Raw genomic sequence first — 19,431 nt, 5'->3', positions numbered from 1 at the left:
CCATAGTACATCTATTCCTGTGTAGTTTCATGGTAAGAGGTTGTTCATTTAGAATTGTTTCCATAGTGGAATATTCTCATATATTGAATATGCAGATGATTACTTAAAAGTTAAACTATCATACACAGATTTTTAAAAATTATAAACTAATAAGTATATAAAAATGGAAACCATACCGAATAGAATTTAATTATTCCTTAATGATTCTAGATATTGTAGTGCCTTTGTCAGTATTGTCATGAATAGCTATGATTTTGCAAGGTATTCTAAAGTATTAGGTTATATTAACTCAAAGGTTTTTTAGATTCTGGGGAAAAGGGGAAGATTTTATTTATGTACAATAGAAAAATAAACTATTAACAATATCACAGGTTACTGCTTTTGGATTATAAAGTTCTAAAGTATAAAAACCATGCTTTCTGTATCAACAGTGTCATTGACACATACTGTGTGCTGAGTAAGTATATGTTGAATGCGTGAATAAACAGCGGAGTGGATGAATAAGCAGCCTGTTGATTAACTTGTTTAGAAAAAGCAAATCTTTAATATACTGAAAGAATATTTCTAATATTGCCTAGATATATAGTCTCTTCATTTAAAAAAAGTGTAATATTCAGAAATTATTATTTATAATTATAGCTAGAAATGGAATAATAATATAGATTCATTTGCTATCATAGTACTTAAAGCACTTAAAAATAAATATTGCTTTCCCAGCAGCGTGTGAAACATATGTTTGCAAGCCAGATGTCATAGGTTTGAATTGTGGGTCTGCTATTGACCAGCTGTACGGGCTTGGGCAAGTTACTTAGCCTTTCTGAGCTTCATTTTCTTCCTTTAAAAATACCTAATATACTGCCTACCTCCCATAATTTTTGTGAGGATTCAAATGCCCATAAGACATGTAAAGTGCTTATAATAATGCTTAGTAGTTACATGGTAAGTCCTCACAAAACTAATATCATGATTAATTTAAAAAGGGTTTCCTTCATATAAGGACTTAAGTAATGCTTTCCAAATAGGTCTTAGTGCCAATAAAAGTTTGTTTTTATTAAAAATGTATAAAAACCCTGATATGTTATTTCTTTCTATCAAATAATGCAAGTAACAACCATTGTGTGGTTTTTCGGTGTGTTTGTTTTGACTGTAAGCTTGATCTGAATCAATACTTTGTGTTAATATTATTAGTAGTGTATTTTCTTTGTCCCATAATGTTATTCTTTCTATTTATTGTTTAATCCCCCTTATAGAAAATTAATTAAAAATGCACATATTTTATATAAGAAACAATTAGGTTTAGATATTCTTTATATTTTAAATATTTGATATTTACCTGAAAAGAATTTTTTTTTTCAGATCAGCAAAAAGAACATCTAATGAAGAGACCAAGGTATTGTGAAAAATAAATTATCAAAAATGTCATCTGTCGTAAAAAATATGTTATAAAATATATAATGAAAAAATAGAAAATCTTCCCTTGTTCTAGAGACATTTACTTTGAAAAAGTCATTTAGAAACACTAGTTATTGAGAAAAGTAACTTTTTGATGAAAACCAATTCTTTGAAGAATACCTATGTTTTTGCTTTTATGAAAAGGTAAAAATTTATCTCCTCTGTACACTCAGTATATTTTATAAATATTGTGGGGACATTTTGAATAGCAGTGTCATTTATTTGTAGGTCAAAGAACAAATGAATTCGGTAGATGACCTTGATGACTTAACTCAATCTTCTGAAACAGTTTCAGAACATTGGGAGTTGCCTTACTCCAATTATCAGAATTCCATGTTGATAATTGAACAACTTGGCATGAATTGTAAAGGTAGGATCATTGTAAAACTATAAAGCCTTTGTATGTATACTGTAGTAATATATGCACACTTTGTATAGTACTGCTCTGTTGAGTACTGATGTGTTCCAGAGCTATTTATCTGAGATCTGTTTTATATTTAAAATAAAATGAGAGCATTTGTATACCCTCAGTCAAAGAGCTATGGTAATTACCACTGTGCTTTTCTTAGTGTGAATGGCAACACCTAGTGTAGTTGTTGACTCTGCCTCTCTCCTATGCCATCACCCACGGTCAGGTTACCATGATTTCCCTGATAGAATACTGACATAACCTCAGTACTGTTCTCCCTGCCATTCCACCTCCTGGAAACTTGGTGTACATTGCAACCAGAATTATTATATATTTTTAAGATCTCATCATGTTACCCCCTTGCTTAAAACCCAGCTATTACTTCTCATTGCTATGAACAAGGTTAAAGACCACAATCCTCTAGCTTTCTTTGATATAATTTCATATCCTTTCTGTCTCTGTCATGGCCACTGCCTGATATATTTTTTTTGTTGTAATAGAGCTTTTTGTTTCCAACAGTGGCGTTTAGGTAAACTATACACGTATGAAGCATATAATTTGATAGTTTTGATGTCCGTATACACATATGAATCCATCACCACAATCCAGAGAGTTAACATATCCATCACCCCTAAAAGTCTCCTTCATGCCCCTTTTATCCCTTATTAAGAGACTGCCAAATTGTTTTGTAAAGTAGTGGCACCATTTTCCATTCCCACCAGCAGCATATTAGAATTCCAGTTCCTCCATATCTTCATGGACATTTAGTATTGTCAGTTTTTAAAATCTTAGCCATTCTGATGGATGTGTAATGTATACATTATTGTGATTTTGATATGTATTTCCCTAATAACGAATAGTGTTGAGCATCTTTTCATGTGCTTATTTGCCATCTGTATATCTTCTCTGAACTTTGCCTAGATCTTTTGTCATTTTAAAAATTAGACTTTGTTTTCTTATTTGTCGAGTTTTGAGAATTCTTTACATATCCTGGATACAATACCTTTATCAGCTATATTTTTTGCAAGGATTTTTTTCCTAGTCTTTTTATTCTCTTAACGTCTTTCAAATAGTGGAAGCTTTTCTTTTTGATGAAATCCAGTTTATCCATTTGTTCATTCATGGATTTTGCTTTTGGTGTTCATATTAAGACATCTTTGCCTAGCACAAGGTCACAAAGATTTTCTCCTATGTTTTCTTTCAGAAGTTTTATAGTTTTACGTCTCTAAGTTCATTCTTTTGTATATGGATATCCAGTTATTGTAGCACCATTTGTTGAAGGGGCTCTATTTTTTTTCCATTTCATGCCATTGTGCCTTTGTCTAAATCAGTTGGCCATATACGTGTGGGTTTATTCCTGGACTCTGTTCTGCCCCATTGACCTATATGGCCATCTTTACACCAATTACATGCTTTCTTAATTACTTTAGATTTATAATAGTTCTTGAAATTAGATAGTGTTAGTCTTAAACAACAGTTTTACTAAAGGTAGTAAATATATAAGTCTTGTGGCCAATACTTTCTCTGTCACAACTAATCAGCTCTGCCATTGTACCATGAGAATAGGCATAGACAATACACAGATTAATGGACATAACTGTACTGCAGTAAAATTTTATTTACTAAAACAAGTTACTTGGCTCACAGATTGGAGTTTGCTGATTCCTATTATGTGATCATATTGTTTGCTAATAAAGACAATTTTACTTTGTCCTTTCCCAGATGGATGCCCTTTGTTTCTTTATCTTGCCTAATTGCACAGGCTAGAACCTCTTAGTATAGTGTTGAGCAGGAGTAAAAGCAGTCATCCCTGTCTTGTTCCTGATCCTTTGGGGAAAGAATTCAATTTTTCACCATTACATATGATGTTAGCTATAGAGTTATCATAGATCTTCTTTATCTTACTGAAGAATTTTCCTTGTATTCCTAGTTTGCTGGAAGTTTTTATCAGGGATAGATGTTGAATTTTGTCAAGTGCCTTTGTTTTCCCCTACTGATAAGGTTATATGGTTTGTTTTTCTTAGTCTGTTAATATGGTGAGTAATACTAATACATTTTTTTACTTTTAAAAAAATAACACCTTTATTGAGATATAATTCACATACCATACAATTAATCAATTTAAAGTGCGCAATTCAATAGTATTTAGTGTTTTCACAGAGTTGTACAACCATCACCACAATCAATGTTAGAACATTTTTATCACCCCCAAAAGAAACTATCCACTAATAAGTACCTGTTTAGATAAATTTAGGACTACACCATTCAGAAAAAAGTATGTTTTTTCCTCACTTGGTAAAAGGCTGAAGTCTTACAGATCTAGTTTGAAAGAGTCTGCCTTAAACATAACAAAAAAACCCTTCATTTGTTGTAGTCTTTGAATGAGTGTTTAGCTAAATTTGACTTTCCAGTGGTAAATTGGTCACACTGGGAGCCAGAAACATATCTATCTAGTTGTAATCTTACTGAAACAATGAACAAAGTTAATAATCTTTTATAATGGAATGTGAGTGATATTACAAATATATGAGGCAGTTAAAGGCACTCCCTCACCCCCCTGGAAAAATTTTGCTTCCTGTGATTATAAGATTTGTTTTTATCTTTTAGTTAAAAATTTGTACTTGAGCTGATGTGGAAAGAGATTTTTTTTAAAATTAAATTTATTGGGGTAACATTTGTTAGTAACCTCATATAAAGTTCAGGTGTATAAGCATCTGCATACTCTATTGTGTGCTCACCACTGACGTCTACTCTCCTTCTGTAAGCATGTATTTGACTCTCTTTACTCTTAACTGATTTTTGAATGTTAAACGAAACCTGCAATCCTGGGATAAACCCCATTTTGTCATGACAAGTTGTCCTTTTAATGTATTTGATTTGCTAATATTTTGTTTAGAATTTTTACTTCCCTGCTCTTGCCACAGTTTTCTTTCTTATAATATTTTCGTCTAGTTTTAGTTTCAGGGTAATACTAGCCTTATAGAATGAGTTGGGAAATATTTCTCAAACTCTTCATTTTTTGAGACAGGATTTGTATAGAATTGGTGTTATTTCTTCCTCCTAAAATGTTTGGTATAATTCACCAGTATAGACATTTGGGCCTGGAATTTTCTTTGTGGGAAGGTCTTTATCTAGGACTTCAACATCTCTTATAGATACAGGGCTGTTTAGTTTATCTGTTCTTTCTTGATAGAGCCTTTGTAATTTCCGTCTTTCAAAGAATTTACCCACTTCATCTGAGTTGTCAAATTTATTTACATAGTTTATTATATTACTCTGTTTTCTTTTTAATATCTGTAGAATCTGTAGTAATGTCACATTACTCATTTCTCATATTGGTAATGTGTGCCTTCTCTCTTTTCTTTCTTATCAGCCTGGCTAGAGGTTTATCACTTTAATTGATCTCCTGAAAGCATTTGGTTTCAGTGGTTTTTCTCTATAGTTTTTTTTTAATTAATTTTCTCTCACGGATTTTATTTTTGATGTTTATTGTTTTCTTCTATTTGCTGTGGGTTTAATTTACTCTTCTTTTCCTAGTTTTGTAAGGTGGAAGCCAAGGTCATTGATTTGAGACCTTTCTCTTTTCTAATATAGACATTCAGTGCTATACAGTTCCATGTAAGTACTGCATACTGACTGTAGCATCATTCCACAAAATCTAACGTGTTGTTTTTATTTTCATTCAATTCAAAATACTTTCTATTTTCTTTTTTCATTACTTCTTTGACCCAGGGGTTATTTAGATGTGTGTTATTTAGTTTCCAAATATTTGAGTATTTTCCAGAGGTATTTTTGTTCTTGATTTCCAGTTTGATTGTCAGGGAACATACTTTGTATGACTTAAATCCTTTTGACTGACTCCTTTTATTAAGGTTTATTTTATGACTCATAATATATAGTCTTTTTGGTAAGTGTTCCATGGGAACTTGAGAAGAACAGTGGTGTTATGTCCTTTCTGCCTTTCTGCCTTTCTGCCTACTTGTTGTATTACTTATGGACTGAGTGGTATTGAAATCCCAGACTGTAATTGTGAATTTATCAATTTCTCTTTGCAGTTCTATCAATTTTTGTGGCATGTATTTTGAAGCTGTTATTAGGTGCATAATCACTTAGGATTGTTATGCTTCTTATTAATTTATCATTGGGAAATGACCTGGTTAATTGCTGGTAATATATTTTGCTCTGAAATCTACTTTGTTTGGTATTATAGCTACTTTAGCTCAGCCTTCTTTTGTTAAGTGTTAGTGTAGTCTATCTTATTTCTATCCTTTTTAAAAATTTGTGTCTTTATATTTAAAGTGTTTTTCTTGGAGTTGGCCTATATTTGGGTCTTGCTTTTTTATCCAGCCAGACAATGTTTTTATTGAGGTTTTTAGACCATTTCCATTTAGTGTGATCATTGATACAGTGGATTTGAATCTGTCATCATGTGGTTTGATTTCTGTTTGTCTCATTTGCTCTTTGTTCCCGTTTTCTTCTTTTTCTGTCTTCTTTTAGATTAATTGAGTAATTTTTATGATTTAGTACTCTTTCTTTTTTTTGGCTTATTTGCTATAACTTTTGCTATTTTAGTGGCTGCATTAGGGTTGGTTCATGTCAAATGACTAAGTTATGACAGTCCACCTTCAAATAATATTTTATCACATCATATATAGTATAAAAAATTACAGTAGTTTACTTTTATTGCTGGATCTGTGGAATTATAGTTTTCATTAAGTTTAGAAAGTTTGGGCCATTTTTTCTTCAAATGTTTTTCTGTCCCTCCCCCTGCTTCTTTGGGGAATTATGTGATAGACATTTGATGTTTTCTCACTATTCACTGATGTCAAACTTCCTAATCTTTTATTTTGTGATGTCTAATATGTGTTTGTTTTTACCGAGTGTATTTTTCATCTCTGACATTATAATTTCTATTGATATAAGTAAGTGCTATTTGCTTTGTAAAAAAATAACTTCCATGCCTCTACTTAACTTTTTGAGCTTTTGTTTTGAGAGGCAGTTAAGTTGCCTGCAAATAGTTTGATCCTTTCTGGTGTTGCTCTTATGATTTGTTAGGTGAATCCAGAGCTTGGCCAAAAGCCAATTACTCCCCACTAGTCAGAGGCAAGACCTTTCTTACTAACCTGGTCATTGTCCTGTGAATTATGAGTTTCTTCAGCCTGGCTAATGGGAGTAGACAGTATACCTGGTGCTGCGTAAGCACTAGGCACTGTTTCCTCTACTGTTTTCAGATGTTGTTTTTTCCCCTGGTCTTGGGTGATTTCCTCACATGTATGCATGGTTCCTTTCTCAACTGAATGCCCTCTGCAGGTCTCCAGGGTCCTTTTTCTGTTTTGCTATCTTCTCTCCAGTGTTCTGACCTGTGATCTCTCTCTGCCTTGGTTTCACCAGACCCTCATCAGCTTCATCACCTAATGTAGGGAGTCTGGTGGACTCTACCTCAGTTTCTCCTCCCTGTGGAGTTGCCTGGAAATTCTCTCGAGGCAGTGAGCTGAGACATTCATTAGGGTAACTTCATTGGTTTCAGGAATCATTGTCCTTCATTCTCTGAAATCCAGTCTTGAAAATAATTTTTAAATGTAATTTGTTTGTATTGTTTTTGCTTGTTTCATATAGGAAGGTAAATCAGTACCTCTTACTCCTTCTTGGTAGAAGCCGATTGCATTACAACTTTGGCACATGCTGTAGACTGTTTAGAATGCTCTTCTTTCTCCTTTGTCTCACTGCTTCCCACTCACCCTGCATTTCTCAGTATAGCCATGTCTTCCTTAGGGAAATCTTCCCTGGATCCAGTCTAGATCAAGTTCTGTTATGTGATCATAGAACTGTAGAATATCTGTCTGAATTTATAATTATTTTATTTGTCACTTTCCTCTACTAGACTTTGAGCTAAACAAGTCTTGTCTCTTTCATCTGCAGAGCTTAGTGTAATGTCTTCCACATTGTAGGTACTCAATGTATATTTGTTCAATGTATGAAAGACTGAGTGTGAAAATGCAGTCCTTTATTTGCAAAAAGTACTCATATATTTTATTTCTATTTTTGCTTTCTCTCTGATGTAGATTCTGTTAGCTTGTTGAAAATTCAAGATGCCATTATTTCATATGAAAGATTAATAGAACTTAGAAAAAATCACTGTGAGTTACTTACAGGAAAAATAAAAAAAATGGAAAATAAGGTTAGTGGACTACAAAAGGAGCTATCAGAAACAAAAGAAATGAAATCACAGTTAGAGCATCAAAAAGTGGAATGGGAACAAGAACTCTGCAATTTGAGGTATTAAAACATCTTGGTTTTAAAGAAATATTGGAATATTTGCTTTCATACTACAGATATATAGGATAAGTTTTATAATTGCTAACTTACCTCCTGGTATTTTATAGGGAAAAAAACTTCTTTAGTATTGTGGAATATAAAATTCTTGGAAATAATATAGCAAGTTCTTAACAGTGCATACTTCTAGTAATAAGTTAATGTGTATGTGTAGTCTTTCAAATCATTATTTGAATGACCATATAGAAATCCACCATATGGAAACCTCATAATTTATTTAACAAATTGAATTTTGGTTGTTTTTTTCTATATTATAGTTAATGCTATAAGGAATATCTCGTATATAAACCTTTTCCTACATTTCTGATTGTGTACTTTGAATAAATTCTTTAATAGGGTATTATTTGGTTAACATAAAAGAACTTTTGAAAAAAATCTTTGATTCATATTTCTAAATTGTTCTCAAGAAAGTTCATATTAATTTACCTTCCCATCAACGTAGTCTAAAATGGCCATTTTTCTCAAGACAGAAAAAATTTCTCAAAAAAATTTATGCAGTTTTAGTCTTATTTTTAAAAAACTTTTATATATTTAAGTGGGTTTTTGCAGGACCCATCAGCTCCAACTCAAGTAGTTGTTTCAATCTAGTTGTGGAGGGCACAGCTCATAGTGGCCCATCAGGGGATCGAACCGGCAACCTTGTTAAGAACACTGCGTTCTAACCAACTCAGCTATCCTGTTGCCCCACACTTTTAGTCTTAATATATGCATAGTGTGAAAAGTGATGTTATGGAAAGTGATGACTAATTAATTTATATATATATAATAAAATCTTATATATAATAAATCTTATATATATGATATATATAATAAAATTAATTCAGCATCTTATATATAATAAAATTAATTCAAAGTCCACACTGAAAGCACATATTACTCTTCCTTGTTGACTCAGTTAGTATGGATCCTGTCTTGTTCCAAAAGGGATTTTAAAGTGATTAATAAAATAGATAACAATCAACAAGATAATCTGAAAGTGTTACAAAAGAAGAAACATAAAAAGTGTAGAGCAATAGATATTAGACTCTCTAGTGTAGTCTTGGATTACAGTAGTCAGCAGATATGAGTTGTATATGAGACATCTGCAGATGCTGCCTTACACTGTAAATCATTTTCAGGGTTACCTGTCATATTTTACATATGAAAAAGCTGAAATTTTATTTTTAGTGAATTTATAAACTTGTTTATAAACAACGACTTCTCTTTTCAATTAGTAACTAGATTATCTGTCCTAATGGAGGAGTAAGTATGACTATGAATAAAAGGATAACTCTCAGCTCTACCTTTACCAAAGAATTTCAAAATTCCTTTCCTACGATATTTTTCATTGCTACCTTTTAGGTATATATATGTTTTGGAAGAGATTGAAGTGTGAAATAAAAAAACATGAGACCGAGATTGGAAAAAAATTTGAGAACTTAGAAATTTCTTTAGGAGAGTAAACCAACCTATGTAGAACCAGATCATAAAATGAGCTTTTTATTTTCTAATCAAATGAAATTTAAGATAAGTGTATTTAACTGCAGATTTACCTTACAACAAGAAAAAGAGAAAAGAAGAAATACTGATATGTTATATAAAAAAATTAAGGAGCAGTTAAGAAAAAAAGAAGAGCAATATAGTAAAGAAGTGGACATGAAACAACAACTTGAAATCACTCTTCGAACACTAGATATGGAATTGAAGACTGTAAGAAATAATTTCAATCAGGTAAATTCATCTTTAGTAAAAATTTCATAATTCTAATAGTATTTCATCCATATTTATAATATTCCTCCGATTTGATGTATATTATTTAGGTTTAAAACAAACCAAAATGTTATTTTGTTCAAAATATGAACTGTGACATTTATAACTATAATTTTAATTTATTTCAATTTTGGGCATCTAATAGATGCTCTGTATATGTTTTCTAAATGAAGCAGTAAAAGGTAAATGGAGCTTAATCATCAACACAAATGTTAATTTTGGCTTTCTTAAATGTTAACGTACAGGCTAAATTGCCTTGAGACTGTGATGAAACTAGTCAAATGTTTTGTAAAGAAATTTTATTTCACAATATTATAGCTGCCTGTATTTTTGCTGTGTGACAAATTTAGCTCTCATTTAAATTCAAATTTGAATTTTTCATGGAGGATAACGATCCTTGTGTTCAGAAAAGCTACGTTCTTTTAACATTTTTTTAAAAGGTTTTTGACTTTTTTTTTTTTTTTTTTTAAATAGTATGAGACCAAAAACCTAATGAAATGTATCCCTAGGTTGTGGAAGAGCTAAATGACTCTCAGAGGCAACTTTCTCGAGAACAAAATGCCAGAATATTACAAGATGGAATTCTGACCAATCTCCTTTGCAAACAAAAGGAGGTAGAAACAGCTCATAAGAAAATGAATTCTGAGGTATTCTTTTAGTCATTTTCAAATGTGTGTATGTATGTATTTGTGTATATATTTTAAAAACCAACACTATCGATATGGAATGTATAAAAGATTTTAAAAGCCCATATAGACACACACACACACACACACACACACACACACGTATATATCGTGTGTGTGTGTGTGTGTGTGTGTGTGTGTGTGTGTGTGTGTATGAATTTTTAGGATGTGGCATTTTTGGTCCATTGCAAAAAATGATATTCTTAATTCAAATCCATTTGTCTTCAACAGTGAAGTAGTGACATTCACAGTGGCCTCATCCAAAGGGTTTTTAAAAAATATTTTCCATAGGAAGTAATGAGCTTTCCATAATACAGAGGTTAGTTTTCACTTCCACTGATGGCAAGGAGGAAAAGCAGAGCCAATTCGAGACCATATTTTAGATGTCATTCTCCTACTTTTGAGAAAAGTAACAATTTTCTCCAAGTAGTATTTTATTTCAGTACAAGGACTTTTTGAAGACAATGATATACTGTGATATATACTTAATGATAATTTATTGACAAGTATTTTATTTAGTTAAATAGTAAAATGTATTTTACTTTATTTCACATTTGATACTACTTTAAACATTATCAAAAGGAAATAAAAGTTATTGCAGCAGCAAATAATCTCATGATTTTCTAAGAAGAGCTCTATAAATTTTACCGTACTTACCATGAGTTTTTTTAAATATGTCTTTTTTTTATATTTATATATTTCTACTGCAGAAGTAACTGTGGTTTGGTGTAGAAGCACTAATTGTAGTCAGAAGACCTGGGGAAAATTCTGAACTTGCTTATCTTTTTAACCTCTCCATTCCAGACGGCAATAACTAAATGAATTCATTGATGTATACAGAAGTGTTTAATACAATGCCAGTTATTAGTATAGATATAATTTTTATAACTTACTATGAAAATATTAGAAAAGTAGAATATCTATAGAATATTCTCAGGAAATAAGAATTTTAGGAAATTTAATCTACCAAATATATGCAGAGTTAATACTCTTACTGGGGGGTAGCTGTATGTATATTCAGACTATAAGCTAAATTTTAAGTGTAGTGAGATTTATTAATCTTTTATTTTAATCTTTTATTTTATGCCTTTGGGTTTGCCTTTCCAATTCTGAGACTCTTAAAAAATCTCTTATGATTTCTTTTTTTACTTTTATTAATTCAGCATCTTATATTAAATATTCGAACTTTTGGGAATTTTTCCTTGTATAAAGTTGGAGATTTGGGTCCAACTTTATATTTTGTCAGTGGGATTCCCACTCATTACAACCTTTTCATTACATAACATATAGGTTCTTCTTTAATTTCAGAGGATATCATGATATATACACATTTCATCGAGTGCTAATGACAAGTCTTTATTGTTTTACTTAGGTTTCTGAGAGTCCTGAAAAAGATCTGTTGCATGAAAACTGCATGTTGCAGGATGAAATTGCCATGTTGAAACTGGAAATAGATACCATGAAAAATCAGAAGCAGGAAATGGAAAAAAAATATTTTGAGGACATTACAATTGTAAAAGAAAAGAATGACCACCTTCAAAAGACGATAAAACTAAATGAGGAAACACTAACAAAAACAATATTTCAATATAATGGACAGTTGAACGTTCTGACAGCTGAGAATACAATGCTAAACTCTAAACTGGAGAGTGAAAAACAAAACAAAGAAAGACTGGAAACAGAAGTTGAGTCGTACCGTTCTAGACTGGCTGCTGCGATCCACGATCACGAGCAAAGTCAGACATCAAGAAGAGACCTAGAACTTGCTTTCCAGAGAGCAAGAGATGAATGGTTTCGTTTACGGGACAAAATGAATTTTGATATGTCTAACCTAAAAGATAACAATGAGGTTCTTTCTCAACAACTCTCTAAAGCTGAGAGTAAATTCAATAGCCTAGAAATTGAGCTCCACCACACGAGAGACGCTCTCAGAGAAAGGACTTCAGTTTTAGAACATGTACAAAGAGACCTAAGCCAAACACAAAGTAAAAAGAAGGAAATTGAACACATGTATCAAAATGAACAAGATAAAGTGAATAAATACATTGGAAAGCAGGAATCCTTAGAGGAGAGATTTTCTCACCTACAAAGTGAAAATATGTTGCTACGACAGCAACTGGATGATGCTCGCAACAAAAGTGACAATAAAGAAAAGACAGTAATTAATATCCAAGACCAGTTTCAGGATATCATAAAAATACTTCGAGCTGAAAGTGAAAAACAAGGTCGTATGCTAGAAGAAAGAAATAAAGAGTTAATCAAAGAATGTAATCATTTAAAAGAAAAAATCAGTCAATATGAAACTGATAAAGCAGAAAGAGAGGTAAATATCCAGAAAGAAATAATTTTCAAATTTCCTGAAAGAAAATTCAAAGTAATATTTGATGTTGGCCGAATGTTGAATCTCGTTGAATATTAAAAATATATAGACTATAAATGTATTTGCTTTATCAGCTTAAAAGCAGATATTGGGTCCAAATAAAAATTAGACCTGAATGCTGCTTAACTTTGAGTAAAGATGTTGTGTTGCCTATGAAATTTTAAGTTAGTAGATATAGATTGATAATAATTTAGTCTTATACTGCTAAAATAATAATTTTAATCTTTCTGTCACCACATTGTAATACTGTGTTTCCCAAAAATAAGACCTAGCCTGACCATCAGCTCTAATGTGTCTTTTGGAGCAAAAATTAACATAAGACCGGTCTTGTATTAAGATAAGATCTGGTCTCATATTTTTGCTCCAAAAGACACATCAGAGCTGATGGTCTGGCTAGGTCTTATTTTTGGGGAAACATGGTATCATTATGAAGCAGATAAATGGAAATGCTCATACCTAAAATGAATGTTTTGAAATTAAGATTCAATTAAGTGGATTACCCAGACAGTTAATTCTAGGTTTTCCAGAAGAACCGAAGTATAGATACTGTCCCTCAATAGCACCTTTCTTTCAGTAGCTTCATATACATTTTTGTTGGTATAATTTTTTTTTTATTCATGCCAATTTGATTTAAATTGGAAATATTTCAGTCTCAGATAATGTATTCTTATGGCCTCTCAACTCTTTAAAGACAGCTAACTTTTCATGAAATCATAATTTGGAACAAATGTGATGAGTTTTAACAAAATTATATTTGATTTAATCTTCCCACCACTACATACAATTTTCTTTGACTATTTTTACAAATAACTTGTTCATATTTCTCATTAGAAGGCCCAATCACTGTCATTTGGACACAGGTCTGTCCAGTTCAAAGAGACTTGTAGCTGTCTGCAGTTTATTAATTTGGCATTGGATCTCCATTTTCCGACGAGTGAGGGGAGGCAGGATTCATGTGTAACCGGCAGGAAGGTCGAGGCCAGGTTACCTGAGGCCCTGAAGGCCGTTGGAATTAGTTCACTTTTCTTCTAAGATACAGGAATCTTTAGGAAGGTTGTGAGCAGAGGACTGCATACGTGAGGACCTCTGAGGTCAATCTAAGCCTGAGATAAAAAAGAGGGAAACGTTACACAATGTAGATTGTGCTACCACTGGTCCCACCGACATGCCCATTTCCCTTTGAGACGTCAGTAGATTGTAAAGCTCTACAGGTTCATCAGGGGAACATGGAGAGTGAGGCTGCATCCGTCGTTGAAGTAACCTAATGGTGATTGGGGATAAGACCTTCTGTGTCTTTACCTGGATTCAGTAAACAGGAGTGTGTCCTGTTTGTCCTTTATTGTGTCCAGTAAACAGAAGTGAGAGGAAAAGATGGTGAATTGATGCATGTGGTGATCTCTTTCAAATTTACATATTATATTAATGTTAGAGTTATAGATTATTAACATAATGTAATAATAATGTGATTTATATAAGATCAGTAACAAAAATATCTTACCTAGGTAGTTATTAGACAACTTCAACAAGAATTGGCTGATACCCTAAAAAAACAATCTATGTCAGAGGCTTCACTGGAGGTTATATCACATTATCGTATGAATTTAGAAGATGAGACACAGGATTTAAAGAAGAAATTAAATGAAATCAGAAATCAAGTATGTATAAAATTTAACATATCAATAGTTAATCTATAACTGGTTAAATAAAGTGTTTGGGGATACTAATTTTCATGGGTAGCTTTATTTTCATTAAAATTAATTTATTATAATTTTATTATCTTTATAATGCACTTATTTCTTAAACTCTGACTTTCATTCTGCCATTTCTATTATGTATTTTTTCTTACAATATTTACTCTTGGGAAAGTTGAGAAATACGCAGCATCCCTCATAGAAGTTTAGAGAATTTCTACTAAACAATATTTTGTGGTGATATCTCCATTACCACGATGAGGCAGCCATTTAAAATCAGAGGATAATGTTTAATGGAACGTTCCAGAAAATTATTTCTTATCTTCACTTTTGTGAATGGATACAGAATCTGCACATATTTCATGGTTTTCAGACTCACTTGTACAGAAAGGTCATTATGAAAACCAATCGAAGTAGGCATTTCCTTCATTTTCTTTTCATTTTAGAATTATTGTAAAAGTATGGAAATATGTAGAGCATTATAGTATTCACACCCACAATAGAGAATTAAGAAAATTATCTAGATCCACAATTGGATTTAAAAAAATAATGTTTATTGGGATGTAATTCACATATCATATAATTCTCCCGTTTAACATGTACAATTCAATATCTCTCAGTACATTCAGAGAGTTGTGTAACTATCACCACAGTCAGTTGTAGAACATTTCTTTCACCCCAAAAAGGAACCCCATTTTACTTAGCTGTCGCTCCCAGCTTCCCGTCTCTCCCAGCCCTGGGCAACCACTAATCTACTTTCTGTCTCTATAGATTTGCCTATTCTGGATATTTCATGTAAATGAAATCACACAATATGAGTTCCTCTATGACTTGCTTCTTTCACTTAACGTTTCACGTTTCCAGGGCTCAACCTTGTTAAAGCCCATGTCAGTATGTTATTTCTGCTTATTGCCCAACATTACTTCACTTTGTGGATAAAATACGTATCCATTCATCAGTTGATGGAACTTTGAGTTGTTTCCACTTTTTGGCTATTAATAATTCTGCTGTGAATATTAGTTTACAAGTTACGGTGGGCGCCTGTGTTTTATTTCCCTGCCCCTGGACCCCCGGCTCCCATGTTCTCCTCTCTGCGAAGCTTTCTTTGGCTGCTCGAACTCTCACTGAGCTCCTTCTCCTCAGCACTTGTCAGCCAGTCAGTGCAGAGCAATCTAGCCCTGAAGTTTAAATTGTTAAAATTTTCTTCAAGAGCGATATTTTGTCTTTCTAAGTATGAAATTGTTTAAGGGGAAATGGTGCTTGGTATGATGGCTCCTATCCTTGTATAAATTGAAAATATTTTGCTGAACAGTTGTTTGGATAAAATTAAATATTTTATACCACTTCCATACTTTCTTCTTGGAGACATTGATATAATTAAGCTTTTATTCTAAAAGTATTTTAAACAATTAAATATAAAATTGAAAGCATTTAATCTAATAGAGAATTGTTCAATCAAATGCTCAGTTTTCTCCCTCTGTGAAAAAACAAAAAGACAAAAAAAGGAAACCAGCCTCCCTTCACTCCTCAGCCACACTGGAATGTGCAGAGATTTTTTTTTTTTAATTAAATTTATTGGGGTGACAATTGTTAGTAAATTTACATAGATTTCAGGTGTACAATTCTGTATTACATCGTCTATAAATCCCATTGTGTGCACCCAGAGTCAGTTCTCCTTCCATCACCATATATTTGATCCCCTTACTAACTGTGAAACTCTGGGGATGGCTTTTCTGATTCGCCAAAGCACGTCTCCTCATCTGCTCATCAGAGGACTTGGTAACATTTGCTGGGAATGAAGTGATCTGGGAAGTGGATTTAGCACTAGAGTCCATGCTTTCCATGTCAGTGGCTTACCCTGCCTCTCATGGTCATGTGCATTGTATGCTCAGTCCCGAGGTGGTTTGTGCATTACACTCCATGGTCTTTGCCCACTGAGTAGTACAGAGATGAAGCAACTTATAAATTATTAACGTACTACTGGCTAGTGGAATTAGTAAAAGTTTTCTGAAGCATTGGGGCTATATTCTGGGCCTCATGCTCCTCATTTCCTGCCATTGTCAATGGTATGAAGAATGATTTCAGTGTAACTTGTGTAAGAGACAACTTCCATTGGTATGCTACCTGCCTAAAATATCAAATTTTATTAGAACATAAGATACAGTGACAATAATAATGCTAATTGCAAACCCTTACTATGCATCAAGTACGCTTCCCAGCACCCCAGTGAGGTAGATGCCATCATTTTGTCCATTTTACACATGAAGAAACTGAGACTCAGGAACTTTAAGTACTTTGCTCAAGGTCACACAGCTAAGAACTGGTAGACTTGGGATTCAAACCTAGGCATTGTGGCTCCTAGGTACATACTGCCCCTAAACTAATCCAGGAAACATCTGGTCGTCACTGAGAGATGCCTGTTCACTTTCATAATCACTGGCATAGCTATGGTCATTCTCATATGTTAATTTTTATCTTTAATGTGGTTCTTGGAATACAAAAATGTAAGTATCATAATGTAATTTCCTTTTTTCCCCATTTGACCAATTTAGAAAGTTGTATATTTATTTGATAAAATACACTTTTAAAACATTAATAACGTTTTTGTTTGGGTACTAGAGGAGAGGTTGGTAAGCTTTTCTGTAGGGCCAGATAGTAAATATGTTCGGCTTTACGGGCCATAAGGTCTCTGTTGTCATAACTCAGCTCTGCTGTTATGGCAGGAAGTAGCCTAAGCAAAATGCAGATGCAGGAGTGTGGCTGTGTGCCAATCCAATTTTAGTTACACAAACAGGTAGATTTGTACTAGATTATCAGTAGTTAAAAAGTATTTTTTTTTCTTTATTTTAGTTGCTTGAAGCAAACGATCGACATACAGAGGCCGTAAGATATGCTGAGAAGACGCAAGATCACATGCAAAAGTATAACTTAAAGCAGCACAGAAAATAACTTGAGTATTTATAAAGCAGATGTGTAGTGTAGTGTGAGAATTAGATCAGTTGTGATAATAAATACATCAGTGTTAAGCTGGATAAAAATTTCAGCTTTGAGCTACTTTGAAATGCATATTTATTTACATTGTCTCTAAATTTTGCACATTATCCACAAAACCCAACTAGAAAAATGGCATACTTGTCATATCATGTGCTTTTCAAATTGTAAGATTTTATGGAATTGCACCTTCAGATGTTTGTTCAGAGATTATGAGGTATGTTTTAAATCATTGTGTGAGAAAAATTATTTCAAAATATACATTGTAGGCTTGAAACTGAAAATGCTGAGTTAAAAGTGACAATTGAAAAGCAAGCGGGAAGAATTGAACAGCTTCAGAGAAACCTCTTATGTACAAGTTCGGTAAGTCAGTCTCCTAATTTCTGTCATATTAAAGGAATTTTCATGTCTATAGTAGTAGCATATAAGAATATTTTGGACAATAAGGAGTCTCATGGATAAAAGTAGTGTATTCATCTTGATAGTATTTGCAAATAGGAAATGTAATTCCTCTTTATAGAGGAAGGTGTCTGAATTCATAAAATTACTAAATTTTGTAGTAAGATTTTAATAAAAAAAGATGGTGATTGTCTAAAAATATTTGATATATACCACATTTTATTTATCCATTTGTCTGTTCAACATTTGGGTTTTTCCAGCTTTTGGCTTTTTTTTTTTTGTGGCTATTGTTAATGCTGCAATAAACATTGGACTACACATATTTGAGTGCAGAAGTTTGAGTAATGATTTGATCTAGAATTCTGAATTTCTCTTGTAATCTAAACCCTTTGGTGAGATTTTTAGAATGAATTCCTTTTAATGTTGTAATTTGTTTCCTTCATCCAGAATGAATGCAAGGTCATTATGCAAGTGTTTCCTGAAAAGTACATTTCTCTTTGTTGGATTTTCAAAAAGAAAAGAGATGCCAGTGAGAAAGTAGACATGGCTATTCAAGCGGGGCCTTACACAGTAACATAATGCTCCTAGCATTGCAAGTTTAGCAACTAAGATTTTCATTCACTTGCGTTATCAGACTTTCAAAGATGTAACAATCTGGTCTCAGGAAAGAGTGACGTGTCATCCAGGATGACGATTTCCTGACAGACAGTGAAATCCATACCACTGTTTCCTAAGCAGAGCGACATTCCCCTACCATCCTCCTGTGCCCTGTAGGAGAGGCAGCCTAGGATTTCCAATCAGAAGATTGTACTGTGAATCCTGAGGTGGAACGCTGAGGTGGACACACCTATCAGCTGGTGTCTTTCAGTCACAGTGGCCGGGTCTGTGCAAGTGCTTATGACAGACATGCCTATCGAGGGAAAGAGAAAATTATGTTCATGGGTCTGCCTGTGGCTGAAGAAACTTTGAAAAAAAATTTTTGTCTAGACTTCATATACATTCGTTACATTGTGTTAGTGTACTTTTCATACAAGTGACATGTTGATAAGTTGATAAGGAGTCTTCTGTGAACGCGAGTACCAGGAGTTGTCACCTTACAGTTTCCTACAGAAATCTATTAGGGTATCAAAAATTAAAAAAAAAATTGTAAGAATACTCAAAACTGATTAAGCTTACACAAAAATAAAAAAAATAATGAGGGATTCTCTGTAGATTCCTATAGAAATGAGTTAGGATCTTGACAGAATTATTAGCCACCTTAAGGTCTACCCTGTGAGTCAAAAATTTAATAATGACAGCTTTCAACCCATTCAATCAATAGTCCCCACTTCTCTTAGAAGG

The 19,431-nt window shown here is 32.9% G+C and overlaps 1 protein-coding gene across 3 annotated transcripts in view; it reads left to right on the top strand.

The window, feature by feature from the left end:
* The window catches only part of LOC308508178 (ankyrin repeat domain-containing protein 26-like), a 109,243-nt gene that overhangs the window by 66,907 nt on the left and 22,905 nt on the right, over positions 1-19,431 (top strand). For all 3 annotated transcript variants that reach the window (XM_081074557.1, XM_081074556.1, XM_081074558.1), the window contains 9 exons: positions 1,357-1,390; positions 1,681-1,822; positions 7,924-8,137; positions 9,721-9,904; positions 10,453-10,590; positions 12,002-12,952; positions 14,512-14,664; positions 17,551-17,621; positions 17,961-18,054. In XM_081074557.1, the coding sequence (XP_080930683.1) occupies positions 1,357-1,390; positions 1,681-1,822; positions 7,924-8,137; positions 9,721-9,904; positions 10,453-10,590; positions 12,002-12,952; positions 14,512-14,664; positions 17,551-17,621; positions 17,961-18,054 (1,981 nt within the window). The remainder of the gene's footprint in view (positions 1-1,356; positions 1,391-1,680; positions 1,823-7,923; positions 8,138-9,720; positions 9,905-10,452; positions 10,591-12,001; positions 12,953-14,511; positions 14,665-17,550; positions 17,622-17,960; positions 18,055-19,431) is intronic.

Source organism: Rhinolophus hipposideros (genome assembly GCF_964194185.1).
Source record: "Rhinolophus hipposideros genome assembly, chromosome: 1".
NCBI classification, from domain to species: domain Eukaryota; kingdom Metazoa; phylum Chordata; class Mammalia; order Chiroptera; family Rhinolophidae; genus Rhinolophus; species Rhinolophus hipposideros.
This window is presented reverse-complemented; position numbering and strand designations above follow the sequence as displayed.